Source organism: Bubalus kerabau, chromosome 1 (genome assembly GCF_029407905.1).
Source record: "Bubalus kerabau isolate K-KA32 ecotype Philippines breed swamp buffalo chromosome 1, PCC_UOA_SB_1v2, whole genome shotgun sequence".
NCBI classification, from domain to species: Eukaryota; Metazoa; Chordata; class Mammalia; order Artiodactyla; family Bovidae; genus Bubalus; species Bubalus kerabau.
The window spans coordinates 127,372,781-127,400,369 of NC_073624.1; the positions used below are offsets into that span (position 1 = coordinate 127,372,781).

The 27,589-nt window shown below is 40.6% G+C and overlaps 2 protein-coding genes across 7 annotated transcripts; one reads left to right on the forward strand and one right to left on the reverse strand.

Moving 5' to 3' along the window:
* Positions 1-2,939: 2,939 nt before the first annotated feature.
* EXOC8 (exocyst complex component 8) lies at positions 2,940-8,222 on the reverse strand. The gene has a single exon (XM_055588137.1). The coding sequence runs from the start codon at positions 8,057-8,059 to the stop codon at positions 5,882-5,884; it is 2,178 nt and encodes a 725-aa protein (XP_055444112.1). The 5' UTR covers positions 8,060-8,222; the 3' UTR covers positions 2,940-5,881.
* Positions 8,207-26,801, forward strand: SPRTN (SprT-like N-terminal domain). Of its 6 annotated transcripts, none has more exons than XM_055588150.1 (6): positions 8,207-8,301; positions 8,480-8,873; positions 10,088-10,187; positions 14,179-14,307; positions 17,592-17,859; positions 19,018-21,308. In XM_055588150.1, exons 2-6 carry the CDS (start codon positions 8,653-8,655, stop codon positions 19,764-19,766), a joined length of 1,467 nt encoding a protein of 488 aa, XP_055444125.1. In that variant the 5' UTR covers positions 8,207-8,301; positions 8,480-8,652; the 3' UTR covers positions 19,767-21,308. The 6 variants fall into 6 exon arrangements, with proteins under 6 accessions (XP_055444125.1, XP_055444116.1, XP_055444156.1 ...); XM_055588141.1 differs by having other exon boundaries at positions 8,296-8,410; XM_055588181.1 differs by lacking the exons at positions 8,207-8,301; positions 19,018-21,308 and adding an exon at positions 25,818-26,801 and having other exon boundaries at positions 8,312-8,873.
* The last annotated feature ends 788 nt before the right edge of the window (positions 26,802-27,589 follow it).

Here is a 27,589-nt window from a genome sequence, read left to right on the forward strand (position 1 = left end):
AAGGTGGTGCAAACTAGAAGCCTCATAAATTATAACTGTCATTAGTTATTAAAGAAATGCACTCAATAGCATTTATTTACTAAGCTTTTATCATTAATGTTATGCCCAACACTGCTCTAGGCAAGTTGATGGCAAAAAAATGAAATGCAAATATTCTGTGCTAATGAAACATACCTGTTTCTCAATATATAATGTTTTTAACATGCATATATTTACATATCCTGTATATCGCTGACACAGTTGGAAATGGGGATGAGATTCAATGGGATCCTTTACTCTTTTTAAGAGCTCTGACCGTCCAAACAGCTTAGGGAGGCTCATACTTGAAGTGACACAAGTCACCTGTGTCACACTGTATGATTTTTCATTCTTATTGTTCAGGAATCAAAAGGAATGGGGATATGTCTCATTACGTCACCATCATTATCATGTTGCACTCACCTCATGAATGACATGAGCATTGGATATCAATGCAAAAATGCTAATGAAATATTCACTAGAATCAGGCAGTATATTAAAAGAATTATGTTGTTACAACAGGATAGAATTAATTCATAGAGTGAAGTATGATTCAGTGTTAGGAAATCTTTCCTAAAAACTTACCAAATTAATATGAAAAAGGAGAAAAAAACTCTAAATAGGTGCTGAGATTCATTTGATAATTCAACATGCATTCTTGACCTTAAAAAAATTAAAACCGCAACACTTAGTTCACTGAAATACATGATCACTTCTTTAACATAATGACCAAAAGCCAACATCATGCTTTGAGAACAACAGGAAAAAAAACTTCTAGTAGATACGTATCTACTATAATTCCTAATTCCTTTATATTAACATCAAGCAAAAACTATAATTTAATATAGTTTTAGGTGTTCAATTTAATACAGGATATGAAGAGAACTACATAAGATGTATAAAAATTTAAGAGGCAAAATTATCTTTAGAATCACATCTTGGGTGATATGATTACACACTGGAAAACTCTAAAAAAGAAACCCCAGAAAACTAAAATCAGTACATTTCTTACACACAATCAGAAAACATAATGGATTCATTCACAAAAGTATTAACAGATGAAGTACCAAGGAATAAATTCACCAACAAATGTACAAGATCTACTTGAAGAAAATTTGAAAATGCTACTGAGATATAAAAGTACCCTTGCATAAATAAAATAGGAATAAAATAAAGAAATAAAATAAGAAGATTCAAAATTATAAAGATGTCAGACTTCCCTAAATTACATTTGAGATTATTTCAATGAAAATGCCAACTGTTTGGCAGGATGGTAAGGAATGTTATTAAATTATTTAAAATTGGATAATAATATGTGAGAATACTTAGAAAAAAACTGAAACAGCAAAAGAATGAGACCAGTTGTACCAGCTGTCAAATTATAAATCTACAATTAAGATTGTTAATAGCACAGAAATCAGTGCTATTAACTGACTTAAGTGAATTTACTGTATCAGTAAAATAGAATATAGAGCCTAAAAGTATACTCCGATCCACATCTAATAAATGTAATATGTTATTAAAATAGCATTTCAGGTTAAGTGGGGGAAAAAGGATGATTCAAAATTACTGCAACAATTTGCTAATTATTTGTGAGGAAATGGGATTCTTACATTATTCTTCACTCTAAAACAAATGATAGATGGAGCAAAATTTCAAGTATTAAAATATAATTACTAAAAGAAAAGCATGAATGTTTTTGAAATCTGAAAGTGAGTAAGGCCTTTCAAAACCTAATAGAAACCTTATAAATCACACAGAAAAAAACTCAGATAAATGTGGCTTCATAAGAAATTAACATTTACTATACTCTGAAAATAAATACATGAATGAATACATAGATGAATAAATGACAAACTAGGGGGAAATCTGTAACACAGTATACATGAAAATTAATTTCTTCACTATACTATAAACTACAAAATCATAATACAAAGATCATCAAAGAAAAGAATGACAAAAGACATTTACAGAGCTTAAGAAAGATATACAAGGTTGCTGAAACTCACTCATAAAAATTGCAAAGAAAACACAGTAAGATTTTTCACAGATGAGTAAAGAATAAATGTTATTACTAATCAGAATAATCTTATTAAACAGTGAATGACGAAAAGTAGTGAGTGAGTAAATAGTGACATTTGGGGAAGCAGGTGTTCTCCCACACTGCTGAGAAGGTAAAATGGTGCGACCTGCCTGACCAGCAATCTGACAATGTTTTACCTAAATTTAAAATGTATGGTTTGGCTGAACAATTTTGATAAATCTTTCCTAAGACATAATCACACAAGTAAGCAAAGATGCATGCACAGCTTTTTTCAGGATTTCTGGTAATTCTGAAAATACCCTGAAGACAGCAAAGTAATCAGAAAACGCACAAGCCTGACAGACCCATTCATGTGACAGAGTGCTGTTCAGTCACAAAGCCCAACCTGGGGAGGTGCACTGAGATATGAGAAGTACTGAACTGGTAACACTCATGTGAGAGCAAGACAAACAGTAGGTGCCGTATGGTCCAATTTCTGGGGAAAACATTACGAGAAACTCTTACCCGTGGCACCCCTGCTGAGGGTCACTAGGGGTCTGGGCGTGATGATGTGGACTTCTTACTCCATACCTTCTGCAGGGATGAATTAGTAGGGATGAATTACAGCTTTCCTCACCTTGAATCTAGCCCGTCTGCAATGGCGGTGGCACGTTACTTCACAAGACTGTCCGCTGCGTGTCTCTGTTCATGCTTGCATGCCCATCTTCCTTGCACACCTAAACCTTGTCCCTTCCAGGACCGACTCTAAAGCCAACGATTCCATGAGGCCTTTCCAGACTCCTCAGAATAACACTGCACTCTTCCTTCTTAGCACTCCCAAGGCACTTAAACTACAACACACAGGTTTTTCAGTCTTTTTTTTTTTTTTTTAACACAGTTTGCAATTATTCAAATTAATTTTGCTTAATTCAGCTTGCAACAATTTTGCTTTTAATTTGCTAATTTATTGTTTCAATGTTTTTATTCTCTATTTTCTCCAGTTTTTAAACACATTAAGAGAAAACACACTTAACTTTATCCTGTCCTCCCCACCCCATATTTTAGTCAATGTGAGGCACAGTATTTGATAAATACTTAATACTTAATAAATACTTAAGTTACTTGATAAATACTGTTAAGTCAATTAAATGTGATAGTTTCTGCAGTATCCACATATTATTTTTTTAAAAAAGGAGATTTTTGTCATTTGTGACCCAAGTTCTTAGGTCATATAGCCCACATTATATTTTCTTCATTTAAAGATGTGCAGAAGCTACAAAACCCACTTTGAGTAAATTCATATTTTGTATATCTGACTCCCATTCAGGGGAATCCTAAAAATGTGCGATTTGACAATTCACAGTTCTGATAGTAGCAGAACACTTACTTAAATTAGCTAATGGTTTTGTACCTATTATCCCCATATAGAAAAACAAAACATAAAAACCTAGGCATTTAAAACATTTTAGTAACATGAACATAAGAATATTAAATCATTAAAGAAAAGAAATGAATATATAACAATGTAACATCAATCAATTTTACCCAGTGTAAGAAAAAAATGTAAGCTTTATTTTGGTAAGACATTTCAGATTCCCTCAGATCACAGCATACCAATAAGCAAAACATACACATACTGATTTTATACTACATGTCAAGTCCTGAATTCCCAATCCCAAGAAAGCAAGCTGCAGAATACTAGTGCTGATAACAACTACAGGTAGTATTTGAAACAAAAATAAATGAGTTTTCAGCACTTAAGTGAAATGAGGCTTTAATCAAAAAGAGACTTAATTCCACAGGGCGTCTTTTTTCAACAGTAATTAATTCATTCAAGTCTGATTTCAAGCTCAAGTGACAGTGTTATGTTTGAAGCAATTGAGAAAAGGCAACCAACATGTAAGTGGTATAATACAGTATGTACTAGATTTGGGGGCAATCTCTAACTGCATTCAATTTTTAGACCTTGTTTTGGAGTCTAATTAAACAAGAACTAGAGCTCTGACCCCACTTGGAGGAATGCAGTGAAATTGCCCTGTCTTGGCACAAAGGCACGTTACAACATCAATGCTCTTTAATCAATCAGCTAACTGATTCTCCAACAGCATACTTCCTCCAGCTACAACTTTGAGGAACACACAACTTTTACCAGAAGAAAATTCTGTACTTCCAGTTTTAAAAAGCAGACAATTCTATGGAGGCAACCATTTGAATATCTGAGTATACACACTGAGGTTTCTGCAACTTCATGCTGTAAGAGAAGTTTTGATTTCAGAAGTATCATTTCATGAACCCAGCATCAAATATTTACACAATACATGTTTCATACAATATAATTTTAGAAACTTCAAGTGGCATAAAATTTTTATCAAATTCAAGTTTCCAGTGATCTTAAAAAAAACAAAAGGCAGGTTACAACTGTTTTTGATCAACTGAAATATCCAGTCATAGTTATTATCTAGAAAATGCTAAAGTTATGTGAAAAAATTTAGTCAAAGAAATGATTTTCAACCTTTTAAATATGCACAGCTAAACAGAAAATAAGAGGTTTGTCTGGCATATGCGTAATTAACGTCAAGGAGCTTTACAACCCTCAGCTGCTATTAGAAACTATTTCAGGTTTTACATAATTTCCACAGTCTTAATACCACTATTTTCATTCAGATAAAAGAAATGACCTTTTGAAGTCACTGACATCAGAAATGACACTTATGGACAAGAATGATAACTAGAAGCTGGGGGAAAACAGGTCTTAGCAGTTTCTAAGTATGAGGAAGGCCATATAATCAATATACAATAGATACAATAGTTTAATGGGCACTTTTCTGTTTTCCTCTTAGCCACAAAAAACAAATCTCTGCTCAAAGCAGTCACACTTGAGAATGCTATGGGGTCTGCATATGATTTTCCCTAATTTCCTAACCACCCAGACCCTGAAATCCAAGTTAAGTATTTCAATGAAAACTTTTCTCTCATTTGCATGAAGTCTGAGTCACTTTATGTAACCCATACTAAAAGTGGGTTATCTTAACAATGTGTCTTGTTATCTTTATTATTCTTAACATGACAAGGAAAAAAGCTCCAGCTGGAACTTCAGACAACTCAGAAATATGTACAAAAAAAATTTTAACACAGTTCTTTAGATTTTCAAGTAAATGCACCCAAATCAAGTGTTATCAAGCTGCTAACTAGCAGCTACAACTAATGAACCATTTAAATCAGGTTGTAAATGCTTGCTAAACTGTGTTTACAAAAGCTTCTTCTTGAGAACTGTAAGGACTCGAGTATTAGACTCCACACACTAGCTACGTTCATGAAGGAATTCTGTTGACCAAAGTTTACCCTAAAGCCAATTTTCTCAACTCCTTCCTCTCCCCCAAATTGTTCAAACAAATTTTATGGTCCAGAAGAATATGAAGCAGGGTGTTTTATATGGCACTGTATCCTTTCAGAAACCTAACATTTCAGTGCACTGGGAGACTTTCGCCACATACTCTGTGTATTTACAGGTACTGTTCTATCTGCGCCGCATAATCTATACTGTGAGCAAGTGTGTTGAGTCAAAGGATAAGCTGAAACGCTATACTGTGACAATATATTCACTAGAGAGTTAGCATAACTTAAAAGGAAGGCATATTAGTTATTTTAGTAATTCCACTGTTTTTGTTGTATGGGCTTAACATTTTTTTTTCTTTCTTTTGATTTTGCATTTCTATCTGAGAGAGCATCTTTTATTTTCAAGATGTGTTTGAGAGTATAAAGAATATGCTAATACAACTTAATATAAATATAAATAATATATAAGCAATCTATACGGCTACATATAAACAGGTCCAGGTGTCAGACCACTGACGTTGTACTTTCGGGATTCACTCGAATCAGTCTGGAGGCATTTCTCAGGTCCTGGAGTTGCTTGGCAGGTTTCCCCACACCCTCCTCAAACCTTTTTTCCACCACGGGAAGGACTGTTTCATACAGAAAGGATGCGTTCTGTCTGATAAAAGCCTTCTTCTCTGGATCTTGCTCACACCGAAGGCTGTAATCCACATGCTGAACAGCAACCAAAATGATCTCCACCAGGCTCTCCAAAAGCACCATGTGCAGCTCTGGGAAATACAGCTTCAGTGCCTCTTCTAAGAAGCCCATGGTCTGCTTGGTGAAGGCAACCACGGTGTAACTCAGGTTCACCCAGCAGTCATCCCCCGTGTATTGCTCAAAGTTACTCACCCCACAGCTCTTCATTTCCTCTTTGAGTTTCCCCAGGGCCTCTGGAGTCATCAAATTCATCCTCCTCCACATCTCCTCGGAGTTGCGATGCTTAGTGGCTTCGATGATGATTTCTTTGTAGCTATGCAAGGCTCCTTGGATGTCTTTCACCAGAAGGGCGTGGACGATGAAGGTGAGGTCGAGTCCGATGTCGCCCAGCTGCTGACAATGCTCCTTCGCCACTCTGACGCACTCGGCTGCCGTGGAGAGGCTCTCCTTACTGTCGAACACCTGCTTGCTGAAAGCATCCACGAACATGCCCATGGCTGACCTCGCCCAGACGACAAAGGCAGAGTAGCAGCCACTGTCGGTGCCTGCAAAGTCGGTCTCAAATTCCCTGGCCGTCTCCAGAAGGCTGGTAAAGAAGACGTGGCACAGCTTATGAATGTAGAGTAAGGTGGCCCCTTCAATGCGAAGCTGGCGTATTGCAGTGTGCACAGCTGCCGCCCTGTTTCTCAAAAACAGCTCACAAGCCTTCGTGCACTGGCCAAGTCGGATTAGTTGAGAAACTGCCCTGCGGGTCGCCTTGGGACCACCTCTCAGGGACCGATCCGGGGAGAGTTCAAAAACTAGTACCTCGGTGAGCTGGCGGACACGCTCATCCACTCTCGCCCTTAGTTCTTTTACAGGAGGTGGGCTGGGCTTGTCTTCTAGGTAATGGTTCAATTTATCCAGGAGATCAACGGCACCTTCAAAGTCCCTCTGGGCAATACAGACATCCAGGTCTTCAGGCAATTCTTGGATCCATTCCATTGAGAGGTCCACCTTCTCTTCTTCTATCTCGGGAACAGTTGGTTCGTCGTCGTCTTCGTCCTCAAATGGGTTACTGGCCTTGGGGGTCACTTGGGGTGGCCCTCTAGGGGCCGCTGCCTCCTCCTGTTCCCTGCGTCTTTTTTCACTGAGGGCCCTCTTGGTTTCCTCCAGCACTTCGAGCCACTCCCGTTTGATTTTTGCATTTTCTGCCTGAAAAATACGGCTCTCGGGAAACATTAACAGCTTGAACATGTCCTTCATGGGTGGGTTGTCCTTGACATTGACCACAGCCAAACCATCTAGGGGATAGAGGGCGTTGTAACGATACATTCCCCGCCGCTGTGGCAGCCAGGTGGCCACCAGCAAACAATCGTTCATGAGAAAGCCGTGCACCCGCTGCAGCTGGGCCATGTGGTCCGCCTCGTATTCCACCAGGTCACCATTGTACACTAGGTACTGTCCCGGCGTCTCCAGCAGGTGCCTGCAGCCTTCCACCTTCTCAAGCAGGGTGGTGAGGGTTCGCTGCTTTCCTTCCTCGCCTGGCCCAGAACCGTCCCGGGAGGCGCCCCCGGGGCTGGGGAAAAAGCCGGTCTGGCCCCGGAGCTGGTCGCGGCCCCCCGCGCCACCTCCTCCTTCCTCCCCTCCAGAGGCGGCGGCGGCGCCCGCGGCAGCGGCAGCAGGCAGCAGGGTAAGCGGGATGCTCTCCAGGCTGCTCTTCTGCTCCGTCAGCAGGTGGCTGAGCTGATACATCTCGCTCTCCAGGTAAGAGATCTCACGGGCCGTCTCTATGAACTGCCGATAGTTCTGGTAGACGTTGCGCTTCAGGTTCTGCGCCGTCTCCTCCGCCAGCGCCTGGATGCGCTGTCGGTGCTCCTGCAAGTCCCGGTCCCCGTCCGACTGCTGTGAGAGCTGCTTCACGTACAGCCGCGCCTCGAAGCCCCCCGACTCGAGCTGCCGCCTCAGGCGGCTCGCCCCACTGTCTGACATCGCCATCGCCATCGCCGCCCGGACTCACGCAGCCCCTGTCACTACCGCCGTGGCGGGTGCCACCGCTGTGGAGGCCCACCCAAGCCGGGACAAACTCCAGGGCTAAGGAAGCAGGATGTAAGAGAGACGAATACGCCTGCGTCCGGGACTGAACTTCAGACACTGCGCCTGCGCAAGGGGCCGAGTGCCGGCGATGCGCCTGCGCAGGAACTTCAGCGGCCTAGGACTCCTACGCTGGAGAAGCTACTGCGGAAGTGAGTGGAGGGCGGGGCAGAGTGATATAGGTACTACGAGGTGCTACGCATGGGCGGAGTGTGTCGTTGGTGTTTGACGTTACTCGTGAGCCGTGAGGACGGTAACCAGGTATCTGAAACCTTCAACCTTAGGTTTGAGCCTACTAGGTGGTGTCACGCTGAGTTCTTTTTTTTTAAGGCCCAGAATCTGACTTCGGCGTTTGGAACAAGCTAAGCTCTCGTTGTCGTGCCCGTTTTCCCTGAGTCTCGCGAGATCGGCGAACTGACCAGAAAGCCGGTATCTCCTGGGCGCGCGACTGGGCCCTCAGACCCCCCAGGACGTGGAGTTACCCGCTCTGGACCTCGGCAGCCATGGATGAAGACCTGGTTTTGGCACTGCAGCTTCAGGAGGAGTGGAACTTGCAGGTCTCGGAGCGCGAACCGGCCCAGGAGCCCCTGTCTCTGGTGGACGCGTCTTGGGAGTTGGTGGACCCTACCCCTGACTTACAGGGCCTGTTTGTTCTGTTCAACGACCGTTTCTTCTGGGGCCAACTGGAGGCGGTCGAGGTGAAGTGGAGCGTGCGGATGACGCTGTGAGTCCCGAGCCCCGCTGGGGACGGGGCCGCCGGCGGCCCTGCTGTCTCCCCTCGCGGTCCCGGCGGCGTTAGCTCGGGCTCTGGATTTGGGGCAGGCGGCCCCACAGGGATTATCTTCCTTCCAGCCTCTTCCCTTCTCACCTTAAACGACTTTAAGAAAGCCCCGTGGCCCATCCCGACTTGTAAGGGGCGCAGTGAGAGAAAAGTGTGTTTCTTTGAATCTCACTTCACTAGAAAGGGCTTCCCTGGCGGCTCACACGTTAAAGAATCCGCCTGAGACCTGGGAGACCTGTGTTTGATCCCTAGGTCGGGAAGATCCCGTGGAGGAGGGCATGGCAACCCATTCCAGTATTCTTGCCTGGAGAATCCCATGGACAGAGGAGCCTGGAGGGCTACATACAGTCCGTGGGGTCTCAGAGTCGGACACAGCTGAGCGACTAAGCACACAGCACAGTCCAAAGGCCCTTAACCGTTACTAAAAAGCGAGTTAACGCTTATCTGATTTGTCTTATGGGTGTGCTTTAGGACCCAGGTAAGAGAAACAGCCAGAATCTGCCCCAAGAGAGCGTGCCAGGGACACACCGTGTGGTGTACTTAGCAGTGAGCTCGGGAGTCAGAGTGGGGAAGGGGCTCATGTTCCCATATTTCTGGATCCAGGGGATCTAAAGGGATGCCTATAAAAGGATCCCTTTCTGACACTCCAGGTTTGAGAAATTCTGATTTGAGATAATGTACCCGGTATATGAACAGAGTTAACAAGTAAGTCTAAGAAGTCGTTGTGTACCACTACTTGTTTTTGACTTGATATCAAAGCATCTAAAATAAGAGAGAAGATCTGATACAAAGTTGTGTGTTTAAAGTATCGATCTCTTTCATATAGGATTCCATTATAATTTTGGACATATGCTAATGGAGATCTGGCCTTTACCACTACAACTGATTGAGCATAGCTTGTAGGGAGGAGACAGGGAGCAGCAAAATAGGATTATCTTCAAGCTGTTATAGCCTGGTAAGGGTAAGGGAAGCCACTACTCGGATGAAATACAAGTATCTCCCAACAGAGTGGGTACACTCTCAAGAAAGCCATCCTTCATAGAGTTCTCTCGGTCTGAATTGTCCAAGAACAGTGGATAAGGATTTTGCTCTTTCGTTTCTATTTTCCTTTTGTGTATATTTGATGATTAACAATTTTTGTGGTGGTTGTTTTCCAGGTGTGCTGGGATATGCAGCTATGAAGGGAGGGGTGGAATGTGTTCCATCCGTCTCAGTGAACCCCTTTTAAAGCTGAGACCAAGAAAAGATCTTGTGGAGGTATTCTTTGCATAAACCTGATTCTTAGCTCAGTAATTTAGAAACAGTTATTATTAGACTGCTGTAAATTAACCAGTACATGAGGGGGAAAAATCAGTTTTCCCTTACTGCAAACTTTTATTGTGGGGCAAATAATGATTACCTTATATTCTTACAGTGTTTCAAAGTTGGAGGCTTTCAGGTATGTTAGCTACTTTGATTTTTACAACAATCCTGTTTATGTTCAGTATGTGTTATCCTTATTTTTATAAATAAGGTTCAGATAGACAAAGTAGTTGGTTTAGAAGCAGCCAGAAAGTTAAGATCCAGATCTTTTTATTGAGACACACAAATTTTGATTCTCTTCTGTTCAGCCACCATGGTGTCCTCCCATGACATATAGCTGAGCTGGCAGAACAAACCAATGTGAGGGCACACTTCATATCTAGAGATGGTGATCACTTCTAATAGCTGAATGAAGCAGTAGGAGCCCTCAGTTGTGTTTAGTTGAGTCCAGTAGTTGCCTGGAAATCCTCAAGATATATCTGGTGTGAGTTATCTTGCCTCAATTGTATCACTTGAAATGTATGCACAAGAGAGCATAGGTGGTAGAGGTTGGATGGGAAATAAGTTAAAATATGCCTGGAAATATGTTGTGTAAGGATAACAAAAAGTAGTGGGTTTCACAACAATGTGAATGTACTTAGCACCACTGAACTGTACACTTAAAATAGTTAAGATGGTACATTTTTTGTTACTTTTTTGTAATCATTTTTTTTTAAATACTACTAAATGTTAAAGTAGTACAACAGAAATACTCAATAAAAAAGAAACTAATAAAGGGACAAAACCCAGATGAAATAGAAAGGTGAACATAAAAACAATATCAGTTATTATATTAAATGTAAATGGACTAAACATTCCAGTTAAAGACATGGAATGGCATATGACATTAACCGAGATGTGATTAAAACAAAGACACACATATGTTAAATATAAAAGGATGAGAAAAAGCATATCTTCCAAATATTAGACAACAGAAAATTGTTATGGCTATCTAGTATTAATATAAAGATTTTAAGGGAAGAAGTTTTACTAGAAAAAAGGGAGACATTTTAAAATGATAAAATAACCTATTAAATACAGACACATAATGACCCTAAAAGTAATAGCATAGCTTTAAGCTTTAAACATGAAGCATCAATCAGCAGAAATGAATAAGAGAAATAAGCGATCTACAGTCATAGTTGTAGATAAAAACACAATTCGGTTAGTAATTCAGTGAAGAAGCAGGAAAAAAACACTAAAGCATTTTAAAAAATTAAACAATATGATTAACCAAATCAACCTTACAAGGAGCGCTAATTGGAACAGCCCTAATTGAAAATTGAATTTGTTGCATAAATAATGTTGGTTTAAATAACACATGAATGATTTTTTTCTTAAGGTAATAGGCAAGAAGAAAATGGGAACTATGTGGTAATGCTTCAAGTGAGCATTTGCTGTTGGCAGAAAGTTATAATATAAAATCAGGAGTAAGATGGATGGAGGAATAGAGGGACTGGCCTGTATTTGAAGTAGCTTCCTAAATTATAATGAATAGAATTCAGAAAAGGAGAAAACTTAAACTGGTTAAGGAGGTAAAGAAAAGTTTTACAGATCTGGATTTCATTACTACTAACATCAGCACGCCTACCACTCACTGTATTGAGTACCTACTGTGTGCCAGACTAATCTAGTTATTCTAGAATTTGCTTTTGATGTTTGTTGTTGTTCAGTTGCTAAGTCATGTCCAACTCTTTGTGACTGCAGCCCTCCAGGCTCCTCTGTCCATGGGATTTCCCAGGCAAGAACATGAGTGGGTTGCCATTTCCTTCTCCAGGAGGTGAGCCTAACAGGACAGAATTGAATTCTGACATGTAGACATGGTAGAGGAGACTACTTTTGGCAGAAGGAATGGGTATGCTGTGGACAAAAGTGAGGCCACTAGGCTTATGGCATATTTAGGTCTAGAAGTAGTTGTTTTTGACCATATATATTACAATGGTGGGAAATTGAGGTGTTTGGGGACAATGATGTATAGATAGAGCCAAATGTGGAAAATGGTAGATAAATAAAAATGGAAATGTTCAGTAAAATGCCATGTACCATTTTCAAGACATGTTTGAATTGAACCAAAAATTAGGAACCTAAGTTGTTTTCTCTTTAATGAGAATAGTTAGTATTTTAGAATGTTGAAAAACATCTGAAATGTAGAATGAGCTTTGAATTTGAGTCTCAATAGAGTGGCATTGTCTTGAAAAGATGAGAGTTGGTAAATGTTTGATTTCTGCATTTCTTTATTCATATAATTCTATACAACTAAAATTCATTAATGCCAATCTAGTATTTCTGATGAAAATTTAAAAAAAAATTATGGAGGATTATGAAAAAAGCTATGCTTTTGAGGACCTTTATGATTTTCACTGTTTTTAGAATAGATTATGAAATATCAGCCATAAATGCTTTTTTAAACTTTATACCTAAATTATTCCATCCTTGGTATGGAATGAGCAGTAAGTTTTATTGTTTTAAAATTTTACATGATTTAAAATCCTCAAACTACAGAAGACTATACACAGAGAAATCTTGGTCTCCCCCATGCCTCTATTCTGACCTTTTCACCTATAAAGGATACTGTTGTTAGTTTTTTTCCTATCATTCTCTTTTGCCAGTATTTATATCCACTCTTATCTACTCCCCACCACATAGCATACTTCTTATATAAAATGCTGAGTACACTCTTCTGTACCTTGCCTTTTTCTGTTAAAACAATACATTCTATAGCCTCCTCCATATCATTTCATAGAGATACTTTTCATTCTTTTTTATGGCTACATAGAATTCCATTATGTGGCTGTACCATAGTTCTTTCAATGAGGCCCCTATTGCTAAACATTGTTTTCACTCTTTCACTATTGTAAGCAGTGCCACAATGAAATACCTCATACACATGGCCTTTCATTTTAGTCTAGGTGTTGCTGAGTCCAACAATAAATGTGTTTGTAAATATGTTAGATGTTACCAAATTTTCCAGAAGGGTTGTACTATTTTGCATTCCTACCAGTGATCCGTGGTGGCTACTGAGCCAGATTCTGGCTAAATCTGGCTAAATCTACTAGATTCTGGTAAAGAATCTGCTTGTCAGTGCAAAAAACTGGGGATCAACTGGGGTTGGGAAGATCCCCTGGAGGAGGAAATGGCAAGCCACTCTAGTATTCTTGCCTGGGAAATCCTATAGACAGTGGAGCGTGGCGGGCTGTGGTCCATGGGGTTGCAAAGAGTGAGACACGACTTCTTGACTAAACAACAACAACAACAATCAGTGATACATGGGAATGCTTATTTTCCCTTAGCTTTACTAATAGTGTCAAACTTTAGTTTTACCAGTCTCAATAAGCAAGAAGTTATATACTTATGTAATAACTCACATATCTGTTTTTACAAATGAAGTTGAGCATTTTTTCATATGTTTATGGATCATTTGTATTTCATTTTCTGTGATCTGTCCATGACATTTGCCTATTTTAAAATCAGATTGTTGATCATTTTCCTGTTGATTTTTAGGAGTGCTTTATAATTTAGGAGTTAATAGCCTGTGAGATAGTTGCACATATATTTTCCTGAGTTTGTTTTTTTTACTTTACTGATAACATTTTTTTTCCCCATACAGAATTTTAAAATTTTCATGTAGCTGAATTTATCAGTCTTTTCTAGTGGATTTTGGTTAATAATTAAAAAGGCTTCCTTGGAACAGGGAATTAACCTGGGATCTACAGGACTTTGGATATTATATGCAAAGTTTTGGGACTGTGTGCTTACATAATTTTTCTAGAAAGATGGTTCATGACTTCTGTCAGTATGTGAAAGGAGCCTGTGATCCAAAGAAGGTTAAGACTCCAGGTAGAGTCAGAAAAGCATTTTTATTTTCAGAAGCACCATAACAAATTAATGTGATTGTTTTTTGTTTCAGACTCTCTTGCATGAAATGATACATGCCTATTTATTTGTCACTAATAATGATAAAGATCGGGAAGGGCATGGTCCAGAGTTTTGTAAGCATATGCATCGCATCAATCGCCTGACAGGAGCCAATATAACGGTATATAAAGCCACACACATTTATGATATTTAGTAGTTATTTATTCAGTATTTCTTGGGATTTAATTAAAAATAGAGAACTGGGTAGAAACAAATACTGTGTTTGAGGATTTCCCAGGGCAAGTGAGGGGCCCAGAGAAGCAGACCGGCTTATCTGGGACCCCATAGTAGAAGACAGCAGTTCTAGTGACATCCCTGAGATCTCTAACCTCTGGGAGCAGCTTGTGCAGAGTTCTTGCAGGCCTGAGTACCTCTCTTCTGGACTATTACTAACATCTCCTAATTAGGTTTCCTCATTGTCTCTTCCTTCAATCTGTCCTATATTCTGCTTCTATTATATGTTACTCCCTTCATCAGAAGTCTGTGACTTGCATTTCTGCATAATGTGGGAGGTGGGAGAGCCTGGGGTCAGAAAGCAGGAAGAGTCAGGTTGCCTACTTCCCGATGCTGGCGCCCCTGATGGTGGGACCTGCTTAAACTCTTCCATGCTTTGGTTTACTCGCACTAAAAGGAGGATGATAACAATCCTTAGGCTACTGGATCCTTGTGAGGGCGAGAGAAAACGCAAGCAAAAACATTTTAGTGCAGTTTGGGTACTAATTAAATTTTAGTTGTCTTTGTTATTGTACATTCATTTTATCCAGTAACCTCACTGTTCCTTTTTTTTTTACTTTTCACAACTCCCCTGCCCATGTTTCTAACGGAACTTTTCATCTCTGCCTTTCCTCATATAGTCTCTCCCTAAAATGTGCCTCTTCTATTTTCTGTCAAAATGATCTTCATTTTTACAGTGGGATATAACTTCTCCCTCATTTTAACCTCCTCAGCAGATATGTAGCCTTTTACAATGTTATATTCTGCTTTCATACCCCAATAGGGTGGCTCTTACCTATCTTTATACACACCTGTGTATCTTTACACACACCTGCACAAGATGTATAACATAGTGCCTCTACAAGCACTTCAGTTGCTCAGTCGTGTCCGACTCTCTGCTACCCCATGAATCACAGCACGCCAAGCCTCCCTGCTGCTGCTGCTGCTGCTAAGTCGCTTCAGTCGTGTCCGACTCTGTGCAACCCCATAGACAGCAGCCCACCAGGCTCTGCCGTCCCTGGGATTCTCCAGGGAAGAACACTGGAGTGGGTTGTGATTTCCTTCTCCAGTGCATGAAAGTGAAAAGTGAAAGTGAAGTCGCTCAGTCATGTCCGACTCTTAGCGACCCCATGGACTGCAGCCCACCAGGCTCCTCCATCCATGGGATTTTCCAGGCAAGAGTACTGGAGTGGCCCTGCCTCCCTGTCCATCACCAACTCCCGGAGTTCACCCAAACTCACGTCCATTGAGTTGGTGATGCCATCCAGCCATCTCATCCTCTGTTGTCCCCCTTCTCCTCCTGGCCCCAATCCTTCCCAGCATCAGTCTTTTCCAATGAGTCAACTCTTTGCATGAGGTGGCCAAAGTATTGGAGTCTCCGCTTTAGCATCAGTCCTTCCAGTGAACACCCAGGACTGATCTCCTTTAGAATGGACTGGTTAGATCACTTAGCAAGTACTGAATTGAACTGAACCAAAATAAATATTAATTCCTACAGAGATTAAATGCCTTGGTTTGTTTAGTGTTTAGAAATTTCCTTATTTTAAAAAGCAGTAAAAGCCAGTGTGATGGAAAGGGAGAGTACTCACCCTCCATGTATTATTTTCTAGCTGTCAGTTTAATTTTTTAGAGAGCTCATTTCATTACTGGACTGAGGTCCTTTCACATCAAATAAGTGGCTTGCTTTAACACAGTCACATAAAATCCAGATTAGCAAAGGAATTACGCAGTTGCTAGCATAAAAGACTTTTACACTTTAAGCAAAATTCCAGTGTACTTCCTGTTGTTCAGTTGGAAGAGAATTCAGGAGGTTTTATCAGGTAGACAGCCCTTGCTTTCCCAGGTTACATTCTGTTATAGCAGACTCCATGGGGCATCCACATTGAGGACAGTTTTTAGTTAACTGCATTGTTAAAGTTACAGCCCCAGGCTATAGGAATTACAGAAGTTGGAATCAGAATAGATCCAATTCCCTGTCTTTTTTACCACTGAATTACTAGGCGAGGTGTTCTCAACATAAGAGAGAAGGCAGGGTCTTACAAGCCTCCTTGTTCCCAAACCTGTCCTCCAGTCTCTTCTGCGCTTACTATAATTTGCATTGCTTGCATGCTTGCCAAATAATACAATTTGTTTGCTTATAGTAGAGAGATAGTGAATATAAAACTATCTGTAGAGTTACAAAAAGCTTAGTATTGTTTCCCACAAGGGGAATTTATTAAGAGCTTAAAAAAAAACAAAACTCATATGCTGCTGTTGCTCCTTACCTTATAAAACTAATAACGTTCCACTGAGAGGACAGGAGGAAAAGTTCCTCAGTCATTTGGAAGTATCATTTGTAAAATGGTGCCGTGCCAGCCTCAGTGCCATGTGGGAGGGCTCACCTTCCTTTCAGCCTGAACTCTTCTCTGTCTGTCTGCTGCTTAGGTTATAAGTAAGATTTCATCTAGAGGGTGAAACAGAGGGATCCTGTTCAAGGACTGAAAAGCACATTTAAAGAGAATTTGTCTCAGTGAAGTTTCTCATTCACTCAATCACCAAACACTTACTGAGCACCTTCCTTATGCCAAGCTGGTAATAACCACTACGGATACAAGGATGAGAACATTCAAACACTGGAGAGCTTTTCACCTATAAACAGATACAGTGGTACCCCAGAAAGCTTGTTGTGAGGAAATGAGCAGAGCTGGGCGAATGTGGAGAATGGATTTGGCAGAGGCAGCCTGAGACCGGGTGCTTGTGTGTGGGCCCAGAGTTGATAGGGAAGAGTCCTCCGGAATCCTTTGGTATGGTTACCTATAGGGGAAATTTCAACCTAAGCAGTGGGAACAGTTCTTACTGAATATGACATCCTATAAAATCTTTATCCTAGTTTTTCATCCTTTAGAAATTGGGTTTCTAAGACATACCATGTATAGAAGCTTTTTGTTTTTTTAAATTTGTCTTCTAGTCTCACATTTTTCTATCTTTACATAGTTTATGTAGCACTAAATTATGGGAATCTGCTAATTCCCATTAAAATGAACTTTTGAAGAGAAGCTAAATATAGTTACCATCTTTCCCAAAACATAATTTCAGAAAACCCTTGAGAAGTTGGAAAGTTTAAAAAAAAAGTTGTGGGTGCTTATTTATTACATATATTTTCTTAAAATTGTTAACTTGCCTACTTAACGCTAAGAACTGTGTGTCGCCCAGGTGTACCACACTTTCCACGAAGAGGTGGACGAGTACCGCCAGCACTGGTGGCGCTGCACCGGGCCGTGCCAGCGCAGCAAGCCCTATTACGGCTATGTGAAGCGCGCCACCAACAGGGCACCCTCCGCCCGTGACTACTGGTGGGCGCAGCACCAGAAGACCTGTGGAGGCACTTACATCAAAATCAAGGAGCCAGAGAACTACTCAAAAAAGGGCAAAGGAAAGACAAAACTGACAAAGCAGCCAGTGTCAGAAGCAGAGAGGAAAGGTAAGTCTGCTTATAGTCTTCCTACTTTTCCACTACCGTGGCTAGTTCTCTGAAGGACACTTCAGAGAACTGGCATTAAGATAAAGCTTTAATTAATGTATTCAAAAGAAAAAAAGGCAAAACAAGAAACTTGGTTTCAACCGAAGCCCATTTTAATTTTTTTAAATTATTTTTCTCTTGTTAGAGATAAAACCCTTTTTTGAAGAAACATTTTTTGAAGAAAAAAAAAAGATGAAGAGTGTTTCTTGTGTAGATGTTTTCAAGTGTGGACTTAAAGTGGAAAAAAATCCCATTGTCCATAAAACAGTGGTAGAAAAATATATTTTGCTCTATATATTTGTGAGAAAAAGTGGGAATAGTTTCCACTGCTAAAATTTAAGGGTAAAGTCCCTTTCCCTCTCCTGACTCACTGGGTCATTAGGAAACAGAAGGCAAAAAAAAGATTGTCAAGGTAAAAACAGTAATTCAAATAACAATGCCCGGAATGTAAGTCCTAGCTACACCCCTTCCTATCAGTTGGAGTCCATCCAAGCAACTTCTGTTGATGTATGTATTTTCATTAGAAGAATGGGAAAAGGATATGGCACGTATATGCTAACACTTCAAGATTTACCCCCTTCCTCTGCAGTTCAGAGTTACTGCCCTTTGAAGGGGTAACCAGGTTACTAAAGTTAGTTTCTTCCCTTGGGAAGTTGTTGATTGGATGTGATAAGGATTCATGGACATAAGCTTTCTCAAATCTGAAACGTTTACTAAGTTGAGAAACTATAGAAGAATTTATGTCAAAAGATTATATCCTGTTTTGTGAGCTGGGAAGATAATGCAGTAGCAGATTTTCCCCATATGGGACACGGTTAAGAGTACTAAAGGCAGTTTTCTTGATAAAAGTTATTCTGCTATTGATATTTGCATGATAGAACTGCTTATCTAAGTATGAGATGGTGTTTTGTTTTGAAGAGAGGGTGTTTTTGTCCTTTATGTGTTCTTGATATCAGAGCTTTCTGACTGCTGAAGGTTGTCCTCCTGTTAATAGAGAATTACAGTATAGTTCTAAGTTAGAACAAAACAGTATTCTTTCATTTGGAAAAACTATCCATTAGCTTAATACTTGTTATGGTATAAATTTTGAATCAAGGAAAAATCTTGCTTCTTTTGCAGACAAACCGAACAGAGGGGAGAAACAGCTGTTAATCCCCTTTACCGGGAAAGGTTATGTCCTAGGGGAAACCAGCAATATTTCATCTGGGAAATGTATCACTTCACATGCTATTAATGAAAGCCAAGAGCCTTTAAGTCAAGACCATTCAGCAAATGCCCTGAGACCTCATTCTAAAACTGAGGTGAAATTTGAACAGAATGGTCCAAGTAAAAAGACTTCCGTAGCATCCCCTGTTCTCAGTACCAGTCATCAGAATGTCTTAAGCAACTACTTCTCTAAAGTGTCCGTTGCCAGCAGCAAGGCTTTCAGAAGTGTGAGTGGGTCTCCAGTGAAGAGCCTCACAGTGGGCGACAGCACTACAAAGTCAGTCTCTTCCGGTTCTCAAAGGAGGGTTACATCTTCCAGGACATCTCTAAGAGATTCCTTAAAAGCCATGGAATCAACATCTGTCACTGCGCCCCAGGATGCAGGTGGGCCTGAAGGTAAACTCCCAAGTAAACGACCCAGGATAGAAGACAAGACTTTTTTTGACCTCTTTTTTATCAAGAAGGAGCAAGCGCAGAGCGGTGGTGGTGGTGGTGTGACGAGTCGTTCGCATCCTCCAGCTGCAGCGCAGGGTCCCAGCGGTGCATGCGGTCAGAGCAGGGCGGTGCACTGTCCTGTGTGTCAGGACGAGGTTTCAGAGACACAGATTAATGAGCACTTGGACTGGTGCCTTGAACGTGATAGCACCCAAGTCAAAAGCTGAAAAAAATCTCTGAAAAATGAACGGGCCTCCAATGTCCACCTTTATTGCCTCACTACTACACTCAGGAATTCCTGACTAATAAGATTTGCAGGTTATAATCTAGTTCATCAATATTAAATGTTCTACTTTATATAAACATATGAGATTGTAATTAAAAAATATTTTGCCTAGAGGTGCTATACTTTTGTTTTATGTACACTGGAGCCCAGAATTTCTTCTGGATGCCTTCATGTATAATTTTTAGATACTTCTTTCTGGCTTTTAAAAGTATTTAAATCTGTTAATCTTTTTATTTTCCTTAAAACATTCAGTGAGGAATTCTGTCAGGTATTTGGTTAAATTGAATATTTCATTATTAATATTAAAATTCGTTCCCAGAACTGGTAATATCCATAGTGTCAGACATATTGACCAAAATTACGAACTAGTTGTTTTAGGGTACTCAAGGTTTTTGGGTTTTTTTCTTCCAAATTTTAACATTTCCTATATTATAAAGATTTTAATTTTTCTGTTTCACTAAAAGGTGGCAGATTTTATAGTAAATGGATATTTATAGTAAATATTATATAGATATTATATGTGTTCTATATATTGATACTTACAGTATCTACTTATAGATAAGTATAGTAAAATAAATTTCTTTTGGAATATCGCTAGTGACAAATAGCTATTGTAATTCTGTAGGCCAGAGCTTAGCTGTTTTTTCAAAATTTTAGATGCTAAGTAATATAACAAAGTTGCCTAGTTCATGTACAAGTGAAACATCATCTGGAAACAGTATTATGAACCGTAAGCCAAAGTTGAAACCATTTAGGAATACCATTTTGCCTATGCAAAGTATTTCTTTTAAAAAAAATTCTTTTTTATGTTACAACAAAGGGACAAAGATAGTTTGATGAAATTTACTTTGTTGTCTCATGACTATAACGCCAGCCTGTTGGCATGTTTTCAAGGCCTTAGTTCATAAGTTTTTTCTTTTTCTTTGTTGCAACATGACTTTTACATACATAGGTGCAGCTGGGCTCCCCTCTGTGTGATCTCTAGAAGTTACCCTAGAAGGTGTCCTCATGGGCGTCTCTTCTAGTCAATACCCACAGCCCCCAGGTAACCATTGTTTTCATCTGTCACCTCAAGTTAGTTTTTGAACTTCATGAAGTCGTGTCTTTGTTGCTGTGGGTAGCAGAAGTTCATTCTTTTCATTGCTCTGCACTGCTTGTATGAATATGCCAATTTATCATTCTAATATTAACAAACATTGGCATCATCTGTTTGGGGCTGGCCATTGGTGAACAGTGCTGCTAAGAACATTCTTATTCGTTTCTGTTGAGCATATCCCCAGACTGGAAATGCAGGGTCACCAGGTCACCAGCTTCTGTTTAGCTTCAGTAAATCCTGCCAGTTTACCTACCAGCAATGTATGAGACATTATTGTTCTGTCCTTTTCATTTTTAGCCTATCTCAGTGAGTGTTTATGAGTTTTGATTCTTCTGAAGCATGAAGTTAAACCATAGTATTTAATAAATATTTATAAATGACTTAAAATGTGTATTATGTTGAATATATACATTTATACTCTCATACAAGATCATTTAACAAATTATGTTTAGGAAACATTTTTTTGTGTGCCAAAACCATACAAAGCTCTGGTTCTGTGAAGTATATGATAGCCCACCCATGGCCTCAAGGAGTAGTACAACCTTTCGGGGAGTGAAACAAAAGCAGAGTAATTTCAAAATAGTTAAGTACTGTGGGAACTGGAAAGGACAATCAGCCCAGCCCAGGGCTTCAGGAGATGGAGGAGACAAACTCTACACCAAAGTTGAGTGTTCTAGGGCAAGTCAAGTTAGTCCAGAGCAGGATGGGGAGAAAGAGCCTTGCAGAGAGAAGGAACACTAAGGTCTGGCAGCAGTTCTTCTACTGGGAGAACTGAGCTGTTCCAGATGAACAGAGTAAAATGTGAAGGGTGAAATGGTAGAAGGAGAAAGACTGCAGACAGGACAGATTCGAGTAAACCTTTGAGGCTGAAAAACCCATCTATCGCATTCTCCACTTACATCGTTTGTATGGTCCCTGTTAATACACATCTGTTGATTCACGTTGGGGTGGGGCTGTGGGGATCAGGGAGGCTTATACACCAGCCAAGAACATCTGAGAAGTGTTTTGAGGGGTTCACGGTGGGGGCGGGGGTGGGATGGAGAGAAGATGGCTTCCAGAAATATTTAGGTTGTAAAATAAGATTTGGTCAGTTTTAAGGGATGATGGGAATATGTTAACTGGCAAGAAAGTTGAAGTTAATTTAAAATTTGGAATTAAGACTTCATTTCAATATCTAAGAATTCTGATACTCCCAAATCTGCTGTTTTATATTAGGAAAAACAATCAGTTTTACGTTCTGTTGGTTTTTCACTTTTAAAAATCATTAGGGGTCAACTTTTAAATGTTACTGCCCTTCATTTGAAGAGATGGGGAAGGAGAGAAGGGAAGCACACTTTATCCCATGGTCCAAAAGCTCTGAGATTTTATTTTCTTTCCAAAGCTTATGGGAGTTTTAAGTAAGAACGTCACAGTGAAAGAGGCAGGAGCTGTAACTTTCCTCAGACTTAGACTTAGTACCCAGCTGGGATCCTATACCTGGGATACCTGCAGGATCTCCTCACTGGGCTGCCTTGAAAAGAAGCTGAGCTCTTTGCAGTTAATCCTTATTGAGGGGCAGTGGGTTCCTGTTCTTTGTTTTGATTTTTTATCCTTGAGATTATTGATGCCTTTTTGGAAATTTGTTGTATTTGTTGTCGACTAGTAGCATATCACTAGCCATGAAATTAAAAAGACGCTTACTCCTTGGAAGGAAAGTTATGACCAACCTAGCATGTTCAAAAGCAGAGACATTACTTTGCCAACAAAGGTCCGTCTAGTCAAGGCTATGGTTTTTCCTGTGGTCATGTATGGATGTGAGAGTTGGACTGTGAAGAAGGCTGAGCGCCGAAGAATTGATACTTTTGAACTGTGGTGTTGGAGAAGATTCTTGAGAGTCCCTTGGACTGCAAGGAGATCCAACCAGTCCATTCTGAAGGAGATCAGCCCTGGGATTTCTTTGGAAGGAATGATGCTAAAGCTGAAACTCCAGTACTTTGGCCACCTCATGTGAAGAGTTGACTCATTGGAAAAGACTCTGATGCTGGGAGGGATTGGGGGCAGGAGGAGAAGGGGACGACAGAGGATGAGATGGCTGGATGGCATCACCAACTCAATGTACATGGGTTTAGGTGGATTCCAGGAGTTGGTGATGGACAGGGAGGCCTCTTGTGCTGCAATTCATGGGGTTGCAAAGAGTCGGACACAACTGAGCAACTGAACTGAAATGAGTAGCATATCCACCAGATGAAGTAAAACTCTATTAGACAATTATTATTACAGATTAAATTCTCTGAAAGTGAAGTCACTCAGTCATGTCCAGACTCTTTGCGACTCCATGGACTATAACCTACCAGGCTCCTCCGTCCATGGGGTTGTCCAGGCAAGAGTACTGGAGTGGATTGCCATTTCCTTCTCCAGGGGATCTTCCTGACCCAGGGAACGAACCCAGGTCTCCCACATTGTAGGCAGGTGATTAGCTCTGGCTTTTTATTTCTAACATTCCACTGTTAAATACACATCATCTCATATCTTTTGATATGAAAAGTTAAAAACTTGTTCTGTAATGATTCAGGAATCCTCTCATTATCAAACTTTACAATGCTGTAGACTGCAATACAGAAACAAGCTGCAGTTTGCTTTCTTCGGTTCTGGTGCTAAACCGACCAAAAGATTTACCCTCTTGCTTACTGAACACCAGATGGCGCTCTTGTGCTTAGTTGTTCACTGATGTCCGACTCTGACCCCATGGCAGTAGCCCGCCAGGCTCCTCTGCCCATGGGGGTTCTCCAGGCAAGAATACTAGAGTGGGTTGCCATGCCCTCCTCCAGGGGATCTTTCCGACCCAGGGACTGAACCCAGGTCTCTCGCATTGCAGGCAGATTCTTTACCATCTGAACCACCTTAGTACATTAAATTTCTCTGAAAAACTGAAGGCAAAGCAAAGCCAAAGAGAAAGAGAAACTTCAGCAATGGGAATAACAATGACTAGTTCTGACACATAAAGGGAAAAGACAGGTTATGATCTCAAGTCCTGGGAGAGGCGACACAGCATGATCAAGAGTATGTGCTTGTTCAAAGACTGATCTACAGGTCTACCTGAGGTAGATCTACTGATCTACCTTAATCTTCCTAAACTTGTTTATATTTCACCTTTTACTCTGAACACTAATGTACAGTCTTCTGCAAGAAACCAGTACCCAGTATGGCAAAACACGGTAACCCCCAACAGGAAGTCTTCCAGACAAGGTGGGACCTATATTTTCTACTATTTTCAAAATCATAGTACTCTTCCTTTGAATGTCTAATACTTATTATTCTGCTCTCTTATCATCTTGATTAGTCTGAAAGCTTCCTAGGATGTAATGTCGTTTGCCCCTGTATCAGAGGTCTAGTATAACAAAGAGGAGCTTGTTAAATTCTCTGTGTTAAGTGCATCAAATGGCTAGGCACTTCTCAACTTTCACTGTTACCTGCTTTTGCAAAAACATCTTAATGTAACACTGATTCTTCTCCATACTTCTCCAAAGAATCAAATGTGTGTATTTTCTTGAGACCCAAATCATTCCAGGTTATAAGCATTTCTTGCAAACTAAACATGAAAGAAAACTGGATTTCCTTTTTAACAAGATTCCTCATATGTATTTGTATACATTTAAAATAATTCAGTAAGATACATGCAGACACTTGTTCAGTTGCACTCTTAATATCAAGATATTCAAATACTTCCTCAATGGCTCATCTGGTAAAGAATCTGCCTGTAATGTGGAACACCTGGGTTCAACCCCTGGGTTGAGAAGATCCCCTGGAGAAGGGGAAGGCTACCCACTCCAGTATTCTGGCCTGGAGAATTTCATGGACTGTATAGTCCACGGGGTTGCAAAGAGTTGGACACAACTGAGTGTTTCACTTTCACAGGACCCCTGATGGTAGGATGGAGTCTAGCTTCTTATCATGTCTGTTCGTCACCCATGTTGTTGTTTGTAAACTGTTCGTTCTAGTTGCTATTTCATGTAAGCATACTGCAACACAGGGGCTTTCCAGGTGGCTCATTGGTCAAAAATCAGCCTGCCAAGCAGGAGAAGGGGTTTGATCACTGGGTTGGGAAGATTCCCTGGAGAAGGAAATGGAAACCTACTCCAGTATTCTGGCTTGAAGAATCCCATGGACAGGGGGACTGGTGGGTTACAGTCCATGGGGTCACAAAACAGTTGGACATGACTTAGCGACTAAACAACACATGTGCTCATCGTGTGTCCCCTTCTGCTTTCTAACCCTTTTTGACTATTTTATATTGCACTGTGGTCTGCTTTCCTACTTTTTATTTTTTCCCCAATGACAGTGATTATATCTTCAGTTGAATTTGTTTTTCCTGGGGTATCTTACAATTTAATCTTAATTTCAGATAATTCTGTCATCTTCAGTTTCTTTGCTGGAGTTACATCAATTCTTGTTTCACAGCTTCCTGAGGGATTTTTTCTTTTGGTCCATTTTTGTTCTGAGATTTTGAATTTCGAATTTCAGGTTTTAGTTTTTATTCCTGCAAAGTCCTGTTTTTAAAGATATTTCCTTCACACTGAACATTCTGCAGTTGCCTTACGATAAAGTAAAGAATTTTCATCAGCTATAATTCTCATGTTTTTTCCTTTTAGATAGTACTGTTTGTAGCTATTTTTCTTCCCCATTCTGCTCATTTTCAAAGGTATTATTTTCCTTGACTTGCAAAAACAGTTGGTTTAATATAGGCAAAGATGAGAGGCTTCTGAATCAAGAGTGTTTTCTTCTGCTGGAACAGTGAAAAACAGTGTTTCTCAGAGAGGACATATTTGTGAGATGGGAGGGATTTGCAATCTCATTTGAGTCTATAATTTTATTTTTCTAAGACCCTTGCTTCCCTCCTTCTTCCATTTTGCCTTCAAGCCTCCAGGAGACATCTCCCCCTCTCTGACATGGAGCCTTCCTCAAGCAGCCTCCTCGCTCTCATGAACTTCCAAGCCTCCCCCGATGCCCCAGTGGCCAGCACTGGTGGTGCACGGCTGTGAAGCACCCGTGTTCCCAGCATGTGGCGGGGCCCTGCTTCCCCTGGACGCTGCTACCACTGGGCCCCCACTGCCCTCTCTCTTCAACGTATCGTTTCCACCTGACTCGGCTTTCGCAGGAATTCTGGTGCTGGCTCTAGTTTCGGATGCTTATTTCTCTGCATGTAAGTTGAACTTTTTTCTGTGTCTCACAGTTAAGCTATAGCTACAGGTTATGGGTGACTTTGTTGGGAAGATAATGAAAGAGATTCAGATTAGGCAGCAACTAAGATTCCTTGGAAAGCCAGAAGCTCAAGTACTTCCCCTTAAGTATGAACACACAAGCAAGAATGGTCAGACCTGGGAGGAAAACTTCTAACCTGACAAAAAATTAAAACAAAAATTTAAAAAATGTTAAATACTGTATCTACTAAATGGAACAGGTTTTCATATATTTTAAAAATGTCGAGAAAAAGAGAGCTCTTGAAAATTAAAAATGTGACAGCACATGTGAAACCCCTGGAGAACTGGCAATGAGGTGTCTTCAAAGCAAAGGACAGAGGCACACAGTGGTAGCCGACAGTCACAGGCTCACACCTGAGATGGACTGTTTGGACAACCGTTCAGTCCAGTCGCTCAGTCATGTCCAACTCGTCACGACCCATAAACTGCAGCGCACCAGGCTTCCCTGTCCCTGTCTGGACAACAGGAGTTCAGAAAGAGCAGAGAAGATGGGGGGGAGAAATAATTTAAGAAAATGTCCCCAAATGTAGGGCACGAGTTTACAGTTTGCATGCCTCGCATAATGGCTGAGAACAGGCGTGCTGCCACAGCCCTGGGACACGAGACTATTCTGTGAGTGTCCACATAGGAAAAGCAGAAACAGGAATGGCTCAGATTCCTCAGCATCCACACTGCAACTTACAACCTAGGCAATGCCTGCAAAATTCTGAAGGATAATTATTTCCGAGCTAGAATTCTAAACTCAGGCAAATTACCAATTAAATGTGAGAGTTAAAAAAAAAGAAAATTTACCTCCCAGGTACTCTTTCACAGAAAGTACTGAAGGACATGCTACACCAGATTGAGCAAGTAAGCCAAGAGAGTAGAAGACGCAGGACCCAGGAAACAAAGACCCCACAGAAAGGAGCGACAAGACCTCCAAAACAGCGTGGGAGGTCAGGGGAGACAGCTGTGCTCCAGGCAGACAGCACCACCGCACTAGGCTCCTGCAGGTTGCGGGCCTTGGGGGTTTCAAACGGAAGATCAAGCAAGACATTAAGAAAAAAGTAAACTATAGAAGTCATCATGATTTATTCTACATCTCACCTTTGAATAGCACAAATACTTTTTTTCTTTTGCTTCGGCTGTGTCACATGGCATGCGGGATCTAGTTCCTAAACGAGGAATGGAACTCTTTCCCCCTGCAGTGGAAGCACAGAGTCTTAATCACTGGACCACCAGGGAAGGATCATCAGGGATGTCCCAAATAGTCTTTGACTATTCATGTGATCTAAAGTTACAAGATAGTTATGTAAGGAGGTCAGGGAGGTTATGGTAGAGGCAGAGGAGGAGGGCTGGAGAGACACCTGCATTTTTACCTCCCACGTACGGAAGTTCAGAGATAATGAATAATCTAAAACGTGGCAATGCAACTGTATTATTTAGAACTAA